Below are 20191 nucleotides of genomic sequence, written 5' to 3'. Positions count from 1 at the left end.
GTGATCTGACTGTGTTTACTATAGTCATATCCCTCAGGTGATCTGACTGTGTTTACTATAGTCATATCCCTCAGGTGATCTGACTGTGTTTACTATAGTCATATCCCTCAGGTGATCTGACTGTGTTTACTATAGTCATATCCCTCAGGTGATCTGACTGTGTTTACTATAGTCATATCCCTCAGGTGATCTGACTGTGTTTACTATAGTCATATCCCTCAGGTGATCTGACTGTGTTTACTATAGTCATATCCCTCAGGTGATCTGACTGTGTTTACTATAGTCATATCCCTCAGGTGATCTGACTGTGTTTACTATAGTCATATCCCTCAGGTGATCTGACTGTGTTTACTATAGTCATATCCCTCAGGTGATCTGACTGTGTTTACTATAGTCATATCCCTCAGGTGATCTGACTGTGTTTACTATAGTCATATCCCTCAGGTGATCTGACTGTGTTTACTATAGTCATATCCCTCAGGTGATCTGACTGTGTTTACTATAGTCATATCCCTCAGGTGATCTGACTGTGTTTACTATAGTCATATCCCTCAGGTGATCTGACTGTGTTTACTATAGTCATATCCCTCAGGTGATCTGACTGTGTTTACTATAGTCATATCCCTCAGGTGATCTGACTGTGTTTACTATAGTCATATCCCTCAGGTGATCTGACTGTGTTTACTATAGTCATATCCCTCAGGTGATCTGACTGTGTTTACTATAGTCATATCCCTCAGGTGATCTGACTGTGTTTACTATAGTCATATCCCTCAGGTGATCTGACTGTGTTTACTATAGTCATATCCCTCAGGTGATCTGACTGTGTTTACTATAGTCATATCCCTCAGGTGATCTGACTGTGTTTACTATAGTCATATCCCTCAGGTGATCTGACTGTGTTTACTATAGTCATATCCCTCAGGTGATCTGACTGTGTTTACTATAGTCATATCCCTCAGGTGATCTGACTGTGTTTACTATAGTCATATCCCTCAGGTGATCTGACTGTGTTTACTATAGTCATATCCCTCAGGTGATCTGACTGTGTTTACTATAGTCATATCCCTCAGGTGATCTGACTGTGTTTACTATAGTCATATCCCTCAGGTGATCTGACTGTGTTTACTATAGTCATATCCCTCAGGTGATCTGACTGTGTTTACTATAGTCATATCCCTCAGGTGATCTGACTGTGTTTACTATAGTCATATCCCTCAGGTGATCTGACTGTGTTTACTATAGTCATATCCCTCAGGTGATCTGACTGTGTTTACTATAGTCATATCCCTCAGGTGATCTGACTGTGTTTACTATAGTCATATCCCTCAGGTGATCTGACTGTGTTTACTATAGTCATATCCCTCAGGTGATCTGACTGTGTTTACTATAGTCATATCCCTCAGGTGATCTGACTGTGTTTACTATAGTCATATCCCTCAGGTGATCTGACTGTGTTTACTATAGTCATATCCCTCAGGTGATCTGACTGTGTTTACTATAGTCATATCCCTCAGGTGATCTGACTGTGTTTACTATAGTCATATCCCTCAGGTGATCTGACTGTGTTTACTATAGTCATATCCCTCAGGTGATCTGACTGTGTTTACTATAGTCATATCCCTCAGGTGATCTGACTGTGTTTACTATAGTCATATCCCTCAGGTGATCTGACTGTGTTTACTATAGTCATATCCCTCAGGTGATCTGACTGTGTTTACTATAGTCATATCCCTCAGGTGATCTGACTGTGTTTACTATAGTCATATCCCTCAGGTGATCTGACTGTGTTTACTATAGTCATATCCCTCAGGTGATCTGACTGTGTTTACTATAGTCATATCCCTCAGGTGATCTGACTGTGTTTACTATAGTCATATCCCTCAGGTGATCTGACTGTGTTTACTATAGTCATATCCCTCAGGTGATCTGACTGTGTTTACTATAGTCATATCCCTCAGGTGATCTGACTGTGTTTACTATAGTCATATCCCTCAGGTGATCTGACTGTGTTTACTATAGTCATATCCCTCAGGTGATCTGACTGTGTTTACTATAGTCATATCCCTCAGGTGATCTGACTGTGTTTACTATAGTCATATCCCTCAGGTGATCTGACTGTGTTTACTATAGTCATATCCCTCAGGTGATCTGACTGTGTTTACTATAGTCATATCCCTCAGGTGATCTGACTGTGTTTACTATAGTCATATCCCTCAGGTGATCTGACTGTGTTTACTATAGTCATATCCCTCAGGTGATCTGACTGTGTTTACTATAGTCATATCCCTCAGGTGATCTGACTGTGTTTACTATAGTCATATCCCTCAGGTGATCTGACTGTGTTTACTATAGTCATATCCCTCAGGTGATCTGACTGTGTTTACTATAGTCATATCCCTCAGGTGATCTGACTGTGTTTACTATAGTCATATCCCTCAGGTGATCTGACTGTGTTTACTATAGTCATATCCCTCAGGTGATCTGACTGTGTTTACTATAGTCATATCCCTCAGGTGATCTGACTGTGTTTACTATAGTCATATCCCTCAGGTGATCTGACTGTGTTTACTATAGTCATATCCCTCAGGTGATCTGACTGTGTTTACTATAGTCATATCCCTCAGGTGATCTGACTGTGTTTACTATAGTCATATCCCTCAGGTGATCTGACTGTGTTTACTATAGTCATATCCCTCAGGTGATCTGACTGTGTTTACTATAGTCATATCCCTCAGGTGATCTGACTGTGTTTACTATAGTCATATCCCTCAGGTGATCTGACTGTGTTTACTATAGTCATATCCCTCAGGTGATCTGACTGTGTTTACTATAGTCATATCCCTCAGGTGATCTGACTGTGTTTACTATAGTCATATCCCTCAGGTGATCTGACTGTGTTTACTATAGTCATATCCCTCAGGTGATCTGACTGTGTTTACTATAGTCATATCCCTCAGGTGATCTGACTGTGTTTACTATAGTCATATCCCTCAGGTGATCTGTCTGTGTTTAATATAGAGCAACCCTCAGGTGATCTGACTGTGTTTACTATAGTCACAACCCTCAAGTGATCTGACTGTGTTTACTATAGTCATATCCCTCAGGTGATCTGACCGTGTTTTATATAGAGCAACCCTAAGGTGATCTGACTGTGTTTAATGAACACTGTTGATATCACAACATTGTGTATAAGATGTACACAAAATTTTGGCTAAAATATTCCTGAAAGTAGATTATACAACCAGAAGTGTGTTCAATAAGCTATATAAGGAATACATTTTGCAGTGAATCAAACTACTGAAGTCAAACAGTCTATATTTATTATTTTAAGACTTTTAATTGTCTCTTATTTACTGTGAATCATATGTACTGAAGTCACAATAGTATACTATATAGTATACTATATAGATAGGACTTTTCTTTCATGTCTTGTGAGTACAAAATTCTAAATACATGTATAGAAATTTCAAAATCCCTAAACATCAAGATATTCCATACCATGATCAATTTTCAAAATTATGTTTATGATTATTTTGGTGAGGAGATGGGGGAAAAGAGTCAATCTTTATGTAGATTTAGGTATGTGAGAGATGGATATTTTACCCTCGGGTGCAGAATTTGGACAGCAAACCCTCGTGAAGAATATCTTATATCCAACATACCGACATATGTTAGGCTATTAGTACCTACATATGATAGACTATTGGTACCTACATATGTTAGGCTATTAGTACCTACATATGATAGACTATTAGTACCTACATATGATAGACTATTAGTACCTACATATGTTAGACTTTTAGTACCTACATATGTTAGGCTATTAGTACCTACATATGATAGGCTATAAGTACCTACGTATGATAGACTATTAGTACCTACATATGTTAGACTATTAGTACCTAAATATGATAGACTATTAGTATCTACATATGATAGATTATTAGTACCTAGATTCGATAGTTTTTTAGTATCTACATAAGATGGACTATTAGAACCTACATATTTTAGACTATTAGTACCTACTTATGTTAGACTATTAGTACCTACGTATGATAGACTATTAGTACCTTGATTCGATAGACTTTTAGTATATACATAAGATGGACTATTAGTACCGACATATTTTAGACTATTAGTACCTACTTATGTTAGACTATTAGTACCTAAATATGATAGACTATTGGTACCTAAATATGATAGACTATTGGTACCTAAATATGATAGACTATTAGTACCTTGATTCGATAGACTTTTAGTATATACATAAGATGGACTATTAGTTCCTACATATTTTAGACTATTAGTACCTGCATATGTTAGACTATTAGTACCTACGTATGATAGACTATTAGTACCTAAATATGATAGACTATTAGTACATACATATGATAGACTATTAGTACATACATATGATAGAATATTAGTACATACATATGATAGAGTATAAGTACCTACATATGATAGACTATTAGCATCTACATATGATAGACTATTAGTATCTACATATGATAGACTATTAGTACCTAGATTCGATAGACTTTTAGTATATACATAAGATGGACTATTAGTACCTACATATTTTAGACTATTAGTACCTACATATGTTAGACTATTAGTACCTACATATGTTAGACTATTAGTACCTATATATGTTAGACTATTAGTACCTACGTATGATAGACTATTAGTACCTACATATGTTAGACTATTAGTACCTACATATGTTTGGCTATTAGTACCTACATATGTTTGGCTATTGGTACCTACATATGATAGACTATTAGTATCTACATATGATAGACTATTAGTACCTAGATTTAATAGACTTTTAGTACCTACATATGATAGACTATAAGTACCTACATATGTTAGACTATTAGTACCTTTATATGTTAGACTATTAGTACCTACGTATGATAGACTATTAGTCCCTACATATGTTAGACTATTAGTACGTACATATGATAGACTATTAGCACCTACATATGATAGACTATTAGTATCTACATATGATAGACTATTAGTACCTAGATTCGATAGACTTTTAGTATATACATAAGATGGACTATTAGTACCGACATATTTTAGACTATTAGTACCTACATATGTTAGGCTATTAGTACCTACATATGATAGACTACAAGTACCTACATATGTTAGACTATTAGAACCTATATATGTTAGACTATTAGTACCTACGTATGATAGACTATTAGTACCTACATCCGATAGACTATTAGTACCTACATATGTTAGGCTATTAGTACCTACATATGTTAGACTATTAGTACCTACATATGATAGACTATTAGTACCTACATATGATAGACTATTAGTACCTACATATGATAGACTATTAGTACCTACATATGATAGACTATTAGTACCTACATATGATAGACTATTAGTACCTACATATGATAGACTATTAGTACCTACATATGATAGACTATTAGTACCTACATATGATAGACTATTAGTACCTACATATGATAGACTATTAGTACCTACATATGATAGACTATTAGTACCTACATATGATAGACTATTAGTACCTACATATGATAGACTATTAGTACCTACATATGATAGACTATTAGTACCTACATATGATAGACTATTAGTACCTACATATGATAGACTATTAGTACCTACATATGATAGACTATTAGTACCTACATATGATAGACTATTAGTACCTACATATGATAGACTATTAGTACCTACATATGATAGACTATTAGTACCTACATATGATAGACTATTAGTACCTACATATGATAGACTATTAGTACCTACATATGATAGACTATTAGTACCTACATATGATAGACTATTAGTACCTACATATGATAGACTATTAGTACCTACATATGATAGACTATTAGTACCTACATATGATAGACTATTAGTACCTACATATGATAGACTATTAGTACCTACATATGATAGACTATTAGTACCTACATATGATAGACTATTAGTACCTACATATGATAGACTATTAGTACCTACATATGATAGACTATTAGTACCTACATATGATAGACTATTAGTACCTACATATGATAGACTATTAGTACCTACATATGATAGACTATTAGTACCTACATATGATAGACTATTAGTACCTACATATGATAGACTATTAGTACCTACATATGATAGACTATTAGTACCTACATATGATAGACTATTAGTACCTACATATGATAGACTATTAGTACCTACATATGATAGACTATTAGTACCTACATATGATAGACTATTAGTACCTACATATGATAGACTATTAGTACCTACATATGATAGACTATTAGTACCTACATATGATAGACTATTAGTACCTACATATGATAGACTATTAGTACCTACATATGATAGACTATTAGTACCTACATATGATAGACTATTAGTACCTACATATGATAGACTATTAGTACCTACATATGATAGACTATTAGTACCTACATATGATAGACTATTAGTACCTACATATGATAGACTATTAGTACCTACATATGATAGACTATTAGTACCTACATATGATAGACTATTAGTACCTACATATGATAGACTATTAGTACCTACATATGATAGACTATTAGTACCTACATATGATAGACTATTAGTACCTACATATGATAGACTATTAGTACCTACATATGATAGACTATTAGTACCTACATATGATAGACTATTAGTACCTACATATGATAGACTATTAGTACCTACATATGATAGACTATTAGTACCTACATATGATAGACTATTAGTACCTACATATGATAGACTATTAGTACCTACATATGATAGACTATTAGTACCTACATATGATAGACTATTAGTACCTACATATGATAGACTATTAGTACCTACATATGATAGACTATTAGTACCTACATATGATAGACTATTAGTACCTACATATGATAGACTATTAGTACCTACATATGATAGACTATTAGTACCTACATATGATAGACTATTAGTACCTACATATGATAGACTATTAGTACCTACATATGATAGACTATTAGTACCTACATATGATAGACTATTAGTACCTACATATGATAGACTATTAGTACCTACATATGATAGACTATAAGTACCTACATATGATAGACTATTAGTACCTACATATGATAGACTATTAGTACCTACATATGATAGACTATTAGTACCTAGATTCGATAGACTTTTAGTATCTACATAAGATGGACTATTAGTACCTACATATTTTAGACTATTAGTACCTACATATGTTTGGCTATTAGTACCTACATATGTTTGGCTATTAGTACCTACATATGTTAGACTATTAGTATCTACATATGATAGACTATTAGTACCTAGATTTGATAGACTTTTAGTACCTACATATGATAGACTATTAGTACCTACATATGTTAGGCTATTAGTACCTACATATGATAGACTATTAGTACCTACATATGTTTGGCTATTAGTACATACATATGTTTGGCTATTAGTACCTACATATGTTTGGCTATTAGTACCTACATATGTTAGACTATTAGTACGTACATATGATAGACTATTAGTACCTACATATGATAGACTATTAGTACCAAGATTTGATAGACTGTTAGTACTTACATATGTTAGACTTTTAGTTAACCCAATCTTTGTTATCATGATTATGAAGTATTAAGATTTCTTCCAAAACATTCCTTTACTGTCCACACCCTGGATCTGACCTGATGTTTTTATCAATTCTGATTCAATAGTTTGATTTATTTTAAAGGCCTTATTAAGGGAAAGTATATTACATAAATCCTATGACACTGAATCCATCTTGTTTAATTATGGACTTTATTTTTTAATGCAGAAAATGACAGTTTGGTGGATGTATCGGAGATCGTCAAGAGGAAAGAACATTGTAACCTTGTGCGGAAGAGGACGGTAAATATCACGGTTTTGTCTGCAACATCAATTTCTGAAATATATTATACTTATCTTACAGAAATGCACCATTAACATTTAGTATATAACAGAAGTTGAGAGTGAAATTCAAAACACAGTAGAACCAAACAAAATGGGTATCATATATTTAATGATTAATGAAGTTGGAAAAAAATCTGCAATTCTCTATGCTGTTAATTACTTTACTCAGTGTTAGGATTAAGTTCTTCAAAAATGATTTATTTGTGATAATTTTAACTTGTGAAAGTAACAACAGCTGTTGTCTGTTTGGGTATGGACTTTTAATCACAATCTAATCATCTTGCAAATAAATGAGACAAAATATATATAAATAGATGTAGTAAGTTTCATGTCAGAGTGCAAAGTCAAGAAATTCTGTTATAATTTTAATGGTAACAAGTTGTTACATGTTATTGTTATTGTTGCATAATTATTATTTTCATGAAAAATGAATTATATTTAACTATTTTCTTTCATTTTCCAAACATAACAGAATGTACAAATCTTAAATTAAAATTTTGTACACACAAATCACACATTTCTAATGATTCTTGCTTTTCACTCCACATATCTAGATTGTGTGTTGTTTGTGTATTGTAGATGAAGAGTGTGCGGGGCTCACGGAAGTACCAGGCTAAGATCTACCCTCAGATGTTTGACTATGGACTGATTGTAGGTCTAGAGGAGAAAGAGGAAGAACTTGGCTACAAACCCAAAGTGCTGTACAAATTTCCTGACATGGTAATGCATCTCAATTTGTTCTTCATAACATGTACAAGTGCCAATTTCTGTTATTTACTTTTCTCCTATAGCTGAAATAGGTTTATTCACACCCAGCAAATGTTTTTTCTCTTTATTTTTGATAATATCACAATGTTCAATAATCTCACGCGGCATGACATCACGCCGTGCTTGTTTAACCTTGTATTAAGGGAGACTCAATGTATCTATTAACTCACAGTGAATATATTTTTAAATTAATATTCATTTTCATATGTTAATTATTTAGTAAAACCTATTTCTATGTTTTCAAATTAACATATATCCTCCCTGATCAGAACATGCTGGATTATCTCTATATCTCTGCTTTGGTTTAGTGCTACATTGTAATATTGAAAAACCACCATTTATATAAACAACATATATGCAAGAAAAGTATCAACACACTCATGTCCTAACACTCACATCAGACATGTGTATCTGTAGATTTTACTCTCTCTTTGTATTTTACCTCAGAGTTGTCTTTCCTATCTTCTAGTTGCAACTTACAAAGCCTGGTTCACAAATATTAAAAATGAGTTAACATAATTGACATTTATTGGGTTAGACATGCAAGGAAATGGTTAGACATGCAAGGAAATGTAAGATTTAAAGATATTTAAAAATGCAAAATTTCATATGCTAATAATCAAGTTAGCCTGATTTCCATACGATCACTAGCATTATTGTCCTCACACTATATTGGGCACATCCTTGTGCACGAACTCTGTCTTGTGCGACAGATTTCATAGAAACAGAACTTGATATTGTCAAGATGTAGGAATGTCCTTGCATTCTCATGTTAGTTGTCATGATTACCTAGGAGTGTGGTCATGTTCTCCTTTGACAGTCATAATTAGTTTTTATTTTAAGATAATACATATTTTGTTAGAGATCTATTTTTATAAACCAGCTGTAAGTGGATTCCAGGCGGATGACCCTTTACCGGGTACTTTTAATCTACAAACACATTTGATTAGATGTTACTCAGGATTTAGTTCAATGGATTTAAATTTGTATTCATCGATACATGTACCCGGTCTGATTCAATACTAAAATAAGTTTAATCAGTTACTCTGAATAACTTTCAATTTTCTTTACACAAAATATGTTTGGTGGCCTAGCTAGAGCACTGGCACTTGTTAGATCTTCAGAGAGATGTTTATTTAAAATTCTGGCTACTACTACGTATACCTGTTAATTGTTTTTGTGACATTGTACCACGTGACAGCGCCAGGTAGACACGGTAAAACTCCTAACTTACTTCCATGCTGCTTGATGGTATTAGCTGGTGGTTTAGTTGCTGTTTGGCCAAAATCAAGCTTTCAATGTGATCATGAATGAGAATTACGGCTTCACAAATGTTCTGTGATCATTCCTGGCTCGGCAGGTTTCTGTTTTCTTTTCTTTTGTTTTTATTAACATTCATTAAAACGTCATCATCCATGTCAGGATTATGAATATTGCATTTGAAATACCAAGATATATGTTCAAAATGATAATAATTATATCCTTATTTACTTGAAGGAGTTAAGAATAGCAAGCACTACGTACCAATAGATAATATATATGTATATATCAATGTATTACTAATTATACCTGTACCTGTGTAGTTACAACATAAACTTACCTGTGGCTACATAGGTGACAATTTTTCAAAATAGAACAACTAAAGTTCATAGTTATAAAAGTTATGGAAATATAATTCTAGAAATGAGTGTTTCTGTGTGATGGTTTGATGACTAGTACGATATGTACACTGTCACCTTCATCAGACAAATGGCCAGTGAAGCGTATGCACACAAAGGTATAAATTGTGTACGAGTTGTCCACAAAAGCGTCACATAGAAACACTTCTTGGTTGTGTAACAAGAACTTTTCATAGTCCATACTTACCAACCTGAAGAAAATGTTTAGAAATATAATTCTGAATACTGAAAAGCTTTTCTGTTAAAAGCATGTTAACAAATGTGATTAACCAAAAACATATTCAATAAGTATTATGACAGAAAGTGATTTTCCTTATAAAGGTATTAGGGACAAGAAGACAGGAATGCATCAACATTGCTCAGAGCTGGAATTGCTGTGTCAAATTTTGTTGAAATGCTAAATGGTCATAATATGTAGTTATTGGGTTGACGGTTTGTCGAAGGCTAATTATATGTTATTTGTTTGAAATGAAATACAAAAATTGTTAGATATCTTTGGATAATTGGTTTTAATTGTGAGATGTGTTAGAAACATAAGATGCTGATAAGTGTTAAGCTTGAGTGTACTACTTGTGTTGGTAGACTCACATAAGACTAGATAACGAGGGCCGGTTGATGTTAGGTCCGGACCTGGTAAGTGCTTCCTCCATATTTTGGGTTCTCTGTGTTGTTTCTTGGTTACTGTAGTTTTAGGTACTGTACCACTGTTATTTATGTCTTGACTTCCATTATGATTGATTTTATTATTTGTTTGTTTGTTTGTTTGTTATACCAACTGTTAGAATAAAATTAACAATTTATCCATTAAGGCAAGCTTTATATACTTTCTATGTACTTTGGAACTTGCTTATTTAGATATTCTATTTGCCAGAGAAAATTATTTTAATACCCGATATATTATAATAAAACGATCAAGCTGTTTTCGATCGTTTTTAGTTTGTCTGAACCGCAAGTGAGATGCCCTATAATCGTCAGACATAGAAAGATGTGGAAACTTGGGAAGAAATTAATACAAATTGATATAGTGATCATTTGTTAATTGTTATTAATATCAGCGTGTTGGGAAAATTCGAGAAGATTTAATTTTGCTGTCGTAATGATCAGTATTGTAAATTCTTCTTTCACTTTCAAATAACTTTGAGCATATTCCTAAGAACTGTTGTTATACTACATCCTAGCTAACGATACCGTGATGTAACAGTAAATAAGATGAAAGAAGATATATAAATGGTCATTATTAGACCTATAGTAGTTTACACTATGTGTAACTCGATACATTTCTCTGTGCATTGATGAGGGAACATATTGGGTATGTGTCATGTGATAGGCATGCACTGTAAATCTTGTGGGAAAAGATTTTAAATAAACAAATTATGCATGACATTGCTTGGCAAAAGATTCAGGGCTTTATATACATGTGCAGTATGGATTGGAGTCTCATGCACACAGAATATTTCTAGAATTTGGAAAGAAATTGCTAATATCAATTTATAGATGTTGATAAGTAAAGAAGTCCTGTTATCTATTGCTCAGATACATTTAAAATGCTGAGGATCTATTTTAGATACTGTTGGATTACCTCCCTTTGTGATTTTCATGGGTAAATGTTTTCAATTTTTCTGATAAATTTCCTGTTTCAAGTTACATAGGATGTAATGTCATAACTCAGACCTGGATGTAATTTATGTATCCTTCAGCAACATGGTTGACTATAACTAGACTAATGATATTTAGCTCCGTTCCTGTAACCATTCCTCCTTTTTAGCTGCTACATGTACTTCAAACATTCCCCTATGTAAACCCAACTTTTTTTACTTCATGCCAGGGGATAGTGTTTTGATAAAGGGGGGTAATTTACATGAATTGATTGTGGTGTTAGAGTAAGTAAAATGAGATTCTGTTAACATAATTCTTGATAACCCTACACATCTAGGGATAGCAATCGCCATTATCGGATCCATTACTGACCATTACCGTACCAGTAAAGGTTCGATAATCCAGCGATCTTAAATTCCCACCAGAGGTGGTCAAATAGTGCATAGGACATTTTTACTTAAAGAAAAAGCCAATCTGTTCCCAAAAAAAACACTGGGCGGATTGTAATGGGACAACCAAAATAGTAGTGGCTGGATTAATGCGATTTGACTGTATCAGCAAAAATCATGAGCATGTTGGTTTTTTGTCTACATTTCTCAGTTGAATCTATCTCTCTGTTACAGCTGGGCATGCTTGAATGTGTTGATAAGCCTGCCAGCTTCATCACTTGATTTTATTTATTTGAGCATGATCATTGTTTTTGTAATTACACAATTAGTTCATTCTAATTTATTATTGTTTACATGTTATGGATTTTCAAAATTTATTTCTTTATATATACATGCATTTTCCAGTAAGACAATTTATGATTATCTCCTCACAATAAGAGGGGATATATTGAGTTTTGTTCATACATATATATTTACATTTGCGCTGCAACCCACTATATGAACATTACCAGCAGAAATGCATTTAGTTCGAGTATGAAAGCAGAAACTCTTGTGACGTATCACATGGTTTATTATGACATCATAGAATACCTTGTTCAATGAGAGTTATTGGCACCAATTTTAGTTAAATAGGGCTGTTCCACCAATATCGTTTAAAGGACGACACATATACAAAACTCAGTAAATAAAAAAACAATTTAAAAAAAAAAAAAAAATTAGACAATTGCTCTTTAGTAAAAATGTAAATATATAATTAAGATTTTCATACCGGCATGAAAATTTAAAAAACGCCGTTCAATCCCTATGTGTGTTTACTCTTAGTGGTCCCGTTCAATCCGTTCAATTCCTATGTGTGTTCTCTCTTAGTGGTCCCGTTCAATCCGTTCAATTCCTATGTGTGTTCTCTCTTAGTGGTCCCGTTCAATCCGTTCAATCCCTTTGTGTGTTTACTCTTAGTGGTCCCGTTCAATCCCTATGTGTGTTTACTCTTAGTCGTCCCGTTCAATCCCTATGTGTGTTTACTCTTAGTCGTCCCGTTCAATCCCTATGTGTGTTCACTCTTAGGCAGCACTTTAGTGACTTCGTTTCTGAATAATCTTTCACTCAAACTTCATGCTATAGCCAGGTTTAGACAATACTTCAAATGAGTGTGTGATTCAGGGTGCCAAATCAATGTCTCCATTACTATTTATAGAAAATCCTGTTATCACTCTATAATTTATCAGATAGCTTTAAAAAATTCTTTAACAGTTCTGTTTAACAGGATTGTCGTATGTTCCAGACTGATAGTAATGTATCTGTCCCTGAGTTCTGTTTAACAGGATTGTCGTATGTTCCAGGCTGCTAGTAATGTATCTGTCCCTGAGTTCTGTTTAACAGGATTGTTGTATGTTCCAGGCTGATAGTAATGTCTCTGTCCCCGAGTTCTGTTTAACAGGATTGTCGTATGTTCCAGGTTGATAGTAATGTCTCTGTCCCTGTGTTCTGTTTAACAGGATTGTCGTATGTTCTAGGCTGATAGTAATGTATCTGTCCCTGAGTTCTGTATAACAGGATTGTTGTATGTATAAGGCTGATAGTAATGTATCTGTCCCTGAGTTCTGTATAACAGGATTGTCGTATGTTCTAGGCTGATAGTAATGTATCTGTCCCTGAGTTCTGTTTAACAGGGTTGTTGTATGTTCCAGGCTGATAGTAATGTCTCTGTCCCTGAGTTCTGTTTAACAGGATTGTCGTATGTTCCAGGCTGATAGTAATGCATCTGTCCCTGAGTTCTGTTTAACAGGGTTGTTGTATGTTCCAGGCTTATAGTAATGTCTCTGTCCCTGAGTTTTGTTTAACAGGATTGTCGTATGTTCTAGGCTGATAGTAATGTATATGTCCCTGAGTTCTGTATAACAGGATTGTCGTATGTTCTAGGCTGATAGTAATGTATATGTCCCTGAGTTCTGTATAACAGGATTGTCGTATGTCCCAGGCTGATAGTAATGTATCTGTCCATGAGTTTTGTTTAACAGGATTGTCGTATGTTCCAGACTGATAGTAATGTATCTGTCCCTGAGTTCTGTTTAACAGGATTGTCGTATGTCCCAGGCTGATAGTAATGTATCTGTCCCTGAGTTTTGTTTAACAGGATTGTCGTATGTTCCAGACTGATAGTAATGTATCTGTCCCTATGTTCTGTTTAACAGGATTGTCGTATGTTCTAGGCTGATAGTAATGTATCTGTCCCTGAGTTCTGTTTAACAGGGTTGTCGTATGTCCCAGGCTGATAGTAATGTATCTGTCCATGAGTTTTGTTTAACAGGATTGTCGTATGTTCCAGGCTGATAGTAATGTAACTGTCCCTGAGTTCTGCTTAACAGGATTCTCGTATGTGCCAGGCTGATAGTAATGTATCTGTCCCTGAGTCCTGTTTAACAGGATTGTTGTATGTTCCAGACTGATAGTATATGTCCCTGAGTTCTGTATAACAGGATTGTCGTATGTTCTAGGCTGATAGTGATGTATCTGTCCCTGAGTTCTGTTTAACAGAATTGTTGTATGTTCCAGACTGATAGTATATGTCCCTGAGTTCTGTATAACAGGATTGTCGTATGTCCCAGGCTGATAGTAATGTATCTGTCCATGAGTTTTGTTTAACAGGATTGTCGTATGTTCCAGGCTTATAGTAATGTATCTGTCCCTGAGTTCTGTTTGTCGTATGTTCTAGGCTGATAGTAATGTCTCTGTCCCTGAGTTTTGTTTAACAGGATTGTTGTATGTTCTAGGCTGATAGTAATGTAGCTGTCCCTGAGTTCTGTTTAACAGGATTGTCATATGTCCCAGGCTGATAGTAATGTATCTGTCCATGAGTTTTGTTTAACAGGATTGTCGTATGTTCCAGACTGATAGTAATGTATATGTCCCTGAGTGCTGTTTAACAGGATTGTCGTATGTTCCAGGCTGATAGTAATGTAACTGTCCCTGAGTTCTGTTTAACAGGATGGTCGTATGTTCTAGGCTGATAGTAATGTCTCTGTCCCTGAGTTTTGTTTAACAGGATTGTCGTATGTTCCAGGCTGGTAGTAATGTATCTGTCCCTGAGTTCTGCTTAACAGGATTGTTGTATGTTCCAGACTGATAGTATATGTCCCTGAGTTCTGTATAACAGGATTGTCGTATGTCCCAGGCTGATAGGAATGTATCTGTCCCTGAGTTTTGTTTAACAGGATTGTTGTATGTTCTAGCCTGATAGTAATGTATATGTCCCTGAGTGCTGTTTAACAGGATTGTCGTATGTTCCAGGCTGATAGTAATGTATCTTTCCCTGAGTTCTGTTTAACAGGATTGTCGTATGTTCCAGGCTGATAGTAATGTATCCGTCCCTGAGTTCTGTTTAACAGGATTGTCGTATGTTCCAGACTGATAGTAATGCATCTGTCCCTATGTTCTGTTTAACAGGATTGTCGTATGTCCCAGGCTGATAGGAATGTATCTGTCCCTGAGTTCTGTTTAACAGGGTTGTTGTATGTTCCAGGCTGATAGTAATGTATATGTCCCTGAGTGCTGTTTAACAGGATTGTCGTATGTTCCAGGCTGATAGTAATGTATCTTTCCCTGAGTTCTGTTTAACAGGATTGTCGTATGGTCTAGGCTGATAGTAATGTATCTGTCCCGGAGTTCTGTTTAACAGGATTGTTGTATGTTCCAGGCTGATAGTAATGTTTCTGTTCCGGAGTTCTGTTTCCCTGATGCAGCTGAGTTTGATGTGAAGTCAGCCTCTCCAGCAGCGCCAAGGTCAGTAGAATCAAATAAAGGTCATTTCAGATAATCTGTACTCAAGTTTTTTTTCGAATGCCTTTAAAAGGTTTAATACGTCCTTCACATGTATATAAGGTACCCTATTTTCTGTTACAGTGAGTCTTACTCCTTTGTGCTAACCAATGTGGAGGGTGGACGTTTGTATGGCTACTGTCGGAGACTTGTGGTAGGTATTTAAAAAAAAGACAAACTCTGAAGTCAAACCATCTGCTGGTCACATTAGCAGATGAAGCAACTGCCACACTTTTGGTGTGTCTAGTTTAAAACTGATATTATTATAGCTTCTCTATGTAACAGCATATCTGATTGGATTATGTTGATCACATGACGGGAAACTAAAACATTGTGTCGCCCTCATGCACTCAAGCTTCCCTGATCAACACTCCTCTAGTTCTTGTTTTTTGTCCTGTGGTAAGGAAACAGAATTTTTTGTTTCCCCTCATTTTATTGTGTTTCAGTCAGGCTTCGAGAATCTTGGAGAGAAAAAGAATGGTGTCTCCCTACCACAAGGACAATAAATGTATAATGTAATATAGATGTGAAGGAAAAAACCCACATAATGTGTCATTAATCATGTAAGCAGTGGAAATGAGAGTGACAACACTTATCTCCTATTATTATTGTATATTAAAGTATTTCTCTGTTACAGCCGTTAGAGACACCAGCTGGTCTATCTGAGGTGATCTGCATCATCAGTCCGATTGACGCCTTCAGCATGTACAATGAGGTATATTTAACATTTTGTTATTATTATGGTGCCTTTAAGGAAGCTCCACCCTTTTGCAATTAACCAGTAGAATTCGCTGAAACATTCACATAATGGTTATGAAACTATGTAAAGGTGATTTTATGAAAATCTAAGCAGACAGATAGACTGGGGATTTTTGGGGGGAAAATACCCCAAAAGTTGAATTTTAGTCAATTTTTCTTTTTCCATTTTTGTGAGCTTATGCCATAATGTGGCGTTCGTCGTCCGTATGCAACAATTTCTTGAAACGACTTCTTCTTCTTAACCGCTGATTTGAATTAAAGTGAATATGACTGCAAGCATCCTTAGGTGGTGGGGATTCAAAATTGTACAAATGGTTGGGCTGACCCCCCAGGGGGCTGATGGGCGGGGCCAAAAGGGGTCAATTTGGCTATATTGCTTTAAGCGACTTCTCCTCTGGAACAAAGAGATGGATACCAACCATATTTGACTGGAAGCATCCCTAGGTAGTGGAGATTCAAAATTGTACAAATAGTGAGGCTGACCCCCTAGGGGGCTGAGGGGCGGGCCAAATGGGGCATTTTGGCTGTAGAACTGAACTATGCACTGGATATCAATCATATTTGATCAAAAGCATTCATGGGAGGCAGGAATTTGAAATAGTACAAATGGTGTGGTTAACCCCCCAGGGGGCTAAGAGGCAGGGCTAAAAAGGGTTATTTGTCAAAATTGTACAAATGGTGGGGCTGATCCCTCATGGGACTGAGGGGCGTGGGCCAAAAGGGGGCAATTTGGCTATATTTCTACAAAAGATTTCTTCTGTAGAACTATGCACTGGATATCAATCATATTTGATCAAAAGCATTCATGGTAGGCAGAGATTTAAAATTGTACAAATGGTGGAGCTGATCCCCCAGGGGGCTGAGGGTCAGGGGCCAAAAAGGGTCAATTGGCTATATTGCTTTAAGCAACTTCTTCTCTGGAACTAAGAGATGGATATCAACCATATTTGACTGAAAGCATCCCTAGGTAGTGGTGATTCAAAATTATACAAATGGTGGGGCTGACCCCCCGAGCTAAGGGGTGGGGCCAAAAACAGTTTATTAAGAAATGGTTGAGATCCCCTCAGTATAAATATGTATACAATTGCTGAGTAAAAAGAGAAGAATGCACATTTGCTTCCAGGATGGCCCTATGAGACATAGTCCCACAGTCATAACTTTGAAACAGTTGAGATACATACCCTAAAACAATATATACAAATGCTGGGCATAAAGAGATAAATGTAGTCATGATATTAGAATAGACCCTGGGGTCTGACCAAGCCCCTAGGGACCTAGTTTCTTAGTCAAAGTTTGGAAACAGTTGAGATCCCCACCCTATAACCATATATACAATAGCTGAGTATAAAGAGGTGAATGCACATATGCTTCCAGGATTGCCTTAACCCCTGGGTCATAACTTCGAAATGGTTAAGATCCCCACCCCAAAACTCTATATACAATTGTTGGGCATAAAGAGACGAATGCAGTCATGCTATTAGAATTGACCTAAGGGTCTGCCCAACCCTTGTAAACTTAACCCTTGGGTCATAACTTTGAAACGGTTGAGATCCCCACTCCAAAACTATAAATACAAATGCTGGGCAAAAAGAGACGAATGCAGACATGATATTAGAATTGATCCTGAGGTCTGGCTACAACCCTAGGGACATAGTTTCTGAGTCGCAGCTTGGAAACAATTGAGATCCCCACCCCATAACCATACAGCATACATTAAATTGCTGGTCATGAAAAATCTAACACAAATATGCTACAAGGACTGGCCTTGGGGTCTGGCATATTCCCTTGCCCTTGGATCTCATTTGGAGAATATTTTGCCATGATTGCTTAGATATCCAGGTGAGTGATACAGGTCCTCTGGGCCTCTTGTTGGGTATGTGGCATTGTTCGGAACAATAACAACAATAAAACAATGAATAGAAGCATTGCTTATAATTAACCCTACACATATTTTATTTGTCACAAAATATATAAAACATGTTAAAAAAAGTGTTTTTTATTGGAGTTGCATGGATAAAAGTGATTATCTACAAGCTAAAAGCAAGCAGGACACATAGTTTCATACAAAAAGATTGAAAAATTGAACAAAATATACACAATGGCTTTATAATAAATTTATTTTAGAAGTTTTAAATATCACAGTTCACAAATATTAGGGTTGATTTGAAAAGTGATATTTCTACACATGTACCAGGTATATTCATTGTCAATTATAAATAAAATGTGAATTTCTGAGTTACTTGCTCCTGTTCCAACATGCCATGAATTCTTCAGAGATGACAACCATCTACACGATAGACAAAATAACATATATTCAATATATTTAGTGAAATTAGCTTTACATTCACTAATGAAATTATGAAGATTAAATCCTTGATATGAATCATGTACATGAATATTTAGGGGATAATACGTTGTTTTGAGTGGTTCTACTGGCGATTAGAACATGAAATTTGGGTTTGAACTCCAGACCAATAGGTTTGAATTCAGTAATTATGCAATTAATGTTTAGCTTTGTTTCGTGTCAATGTAGGGTATTTTTATTGAGATTTTATGTTGTTTTCGTAGCTGTTGGATGAGATTGAGCAGAGACGACAACACTCATTATACCACGCCCAGGAGTTAATGGCTGCAGCATTTGGCAGACCCATGCCCAGTCCTGGAGATGTCGTACATATAAGGTCACTGGTATGTAACGTTACACTCACAAACTTTGTATTGGTCTATAAATTTAAAAAACATTGTTCTTACAATGAAATGTACATTGCTACTATAATTTGAAATGAATTTAATAATCACTTAACATTATGTTAGCATCTGAAAAAGTACATGCAAGTAGATGTTTTTAGCCCACCATCATCTGATGGTGGGCTATTCAAATCACCTTGCGTCCGTAGTCTGTCGTCCGTCCATTGTCCGTCGTCCGTCCGTAAACAATTCTTGTTATCGGTATTTCTCAAGAAGTACCAGAGGGATCTTTCTCAAATTTTATATGCAGGTTCCCCTTGGTCCTTAGCTGTGCAGGGCAACTTTTGAGACTGATCGGATAAGTAACATGGCCGACAGGCAGCCATCTTGGATTTTGATAGTGAAAGTTTGTTATCGCTATTTCTCGGGAAGTATCAGAGGAATCTTTCTCAAATTTTATATGTAGGTTCCCCTTGGTCCTTAGCTGTGCAGGGCAACTTTTGAGACTGATCGGATAAA

The 20191-nt window shown here is 35.4% G+C and overlaps 1 protein-coding gene across 1 annotated transcript in view; it reads left to right on the top strand.

Annotated features, from left to right (window-relative positions):
* The window catches only part of LOC110453715 (DENN domain-containing protein 2C-like), a 37298-nt gene that overhangs the window by 6759 nt on the left and 10348 nt on the right, over positions 1–20191 (top strand). Inside the window, exons 5-12 of the mRNA XM_021502799.1 lie at positions 7862–7935; positions 8557–8697; positions 11007–11057; positions 16104–16189; positions 16310–16379; positions 16863–16940; positions 19553–19676; positions 20036–20053. Coding sequence (XP_021358474.1) covers positions 7862–7935; positions 8557–8697; positions 11007–11057; positions 16104–16189; positions 16310–16379; positions 16863–16940; positions 19553–19676; positions 20036–20053 — 642 coding nt within the window. The remainder of the gene's footprint in view (positions 1–7861; positions 7936–8556; positions 8698–11006; positions 11058–16103; positions 16190–16309; positions 16380–16862; positions 16941–19552; positions 19677–20035; positions 20054–20191) is intronic.

Source organism: Mizuhopecten yessoensis, unplaced genomic scaffold (assembly GCF_002113885.1).
Source record: "Mizuhopecten yessoensis strain PY_sf001 unplaced genomic scaffold, ASM211388v2 scaffold7491, whole genome shotgun sequence".
Taxonomy (NCBI): Eukaryota; Metazoa; Mollusca; class Bivalvia; order Pectinida; family Pectinidae; genus Mizuhopecten; species Mizuhopecten yessoensis.
This window is presented reverse-complemented; position numbering and strand designations above follow the sequence as displayed.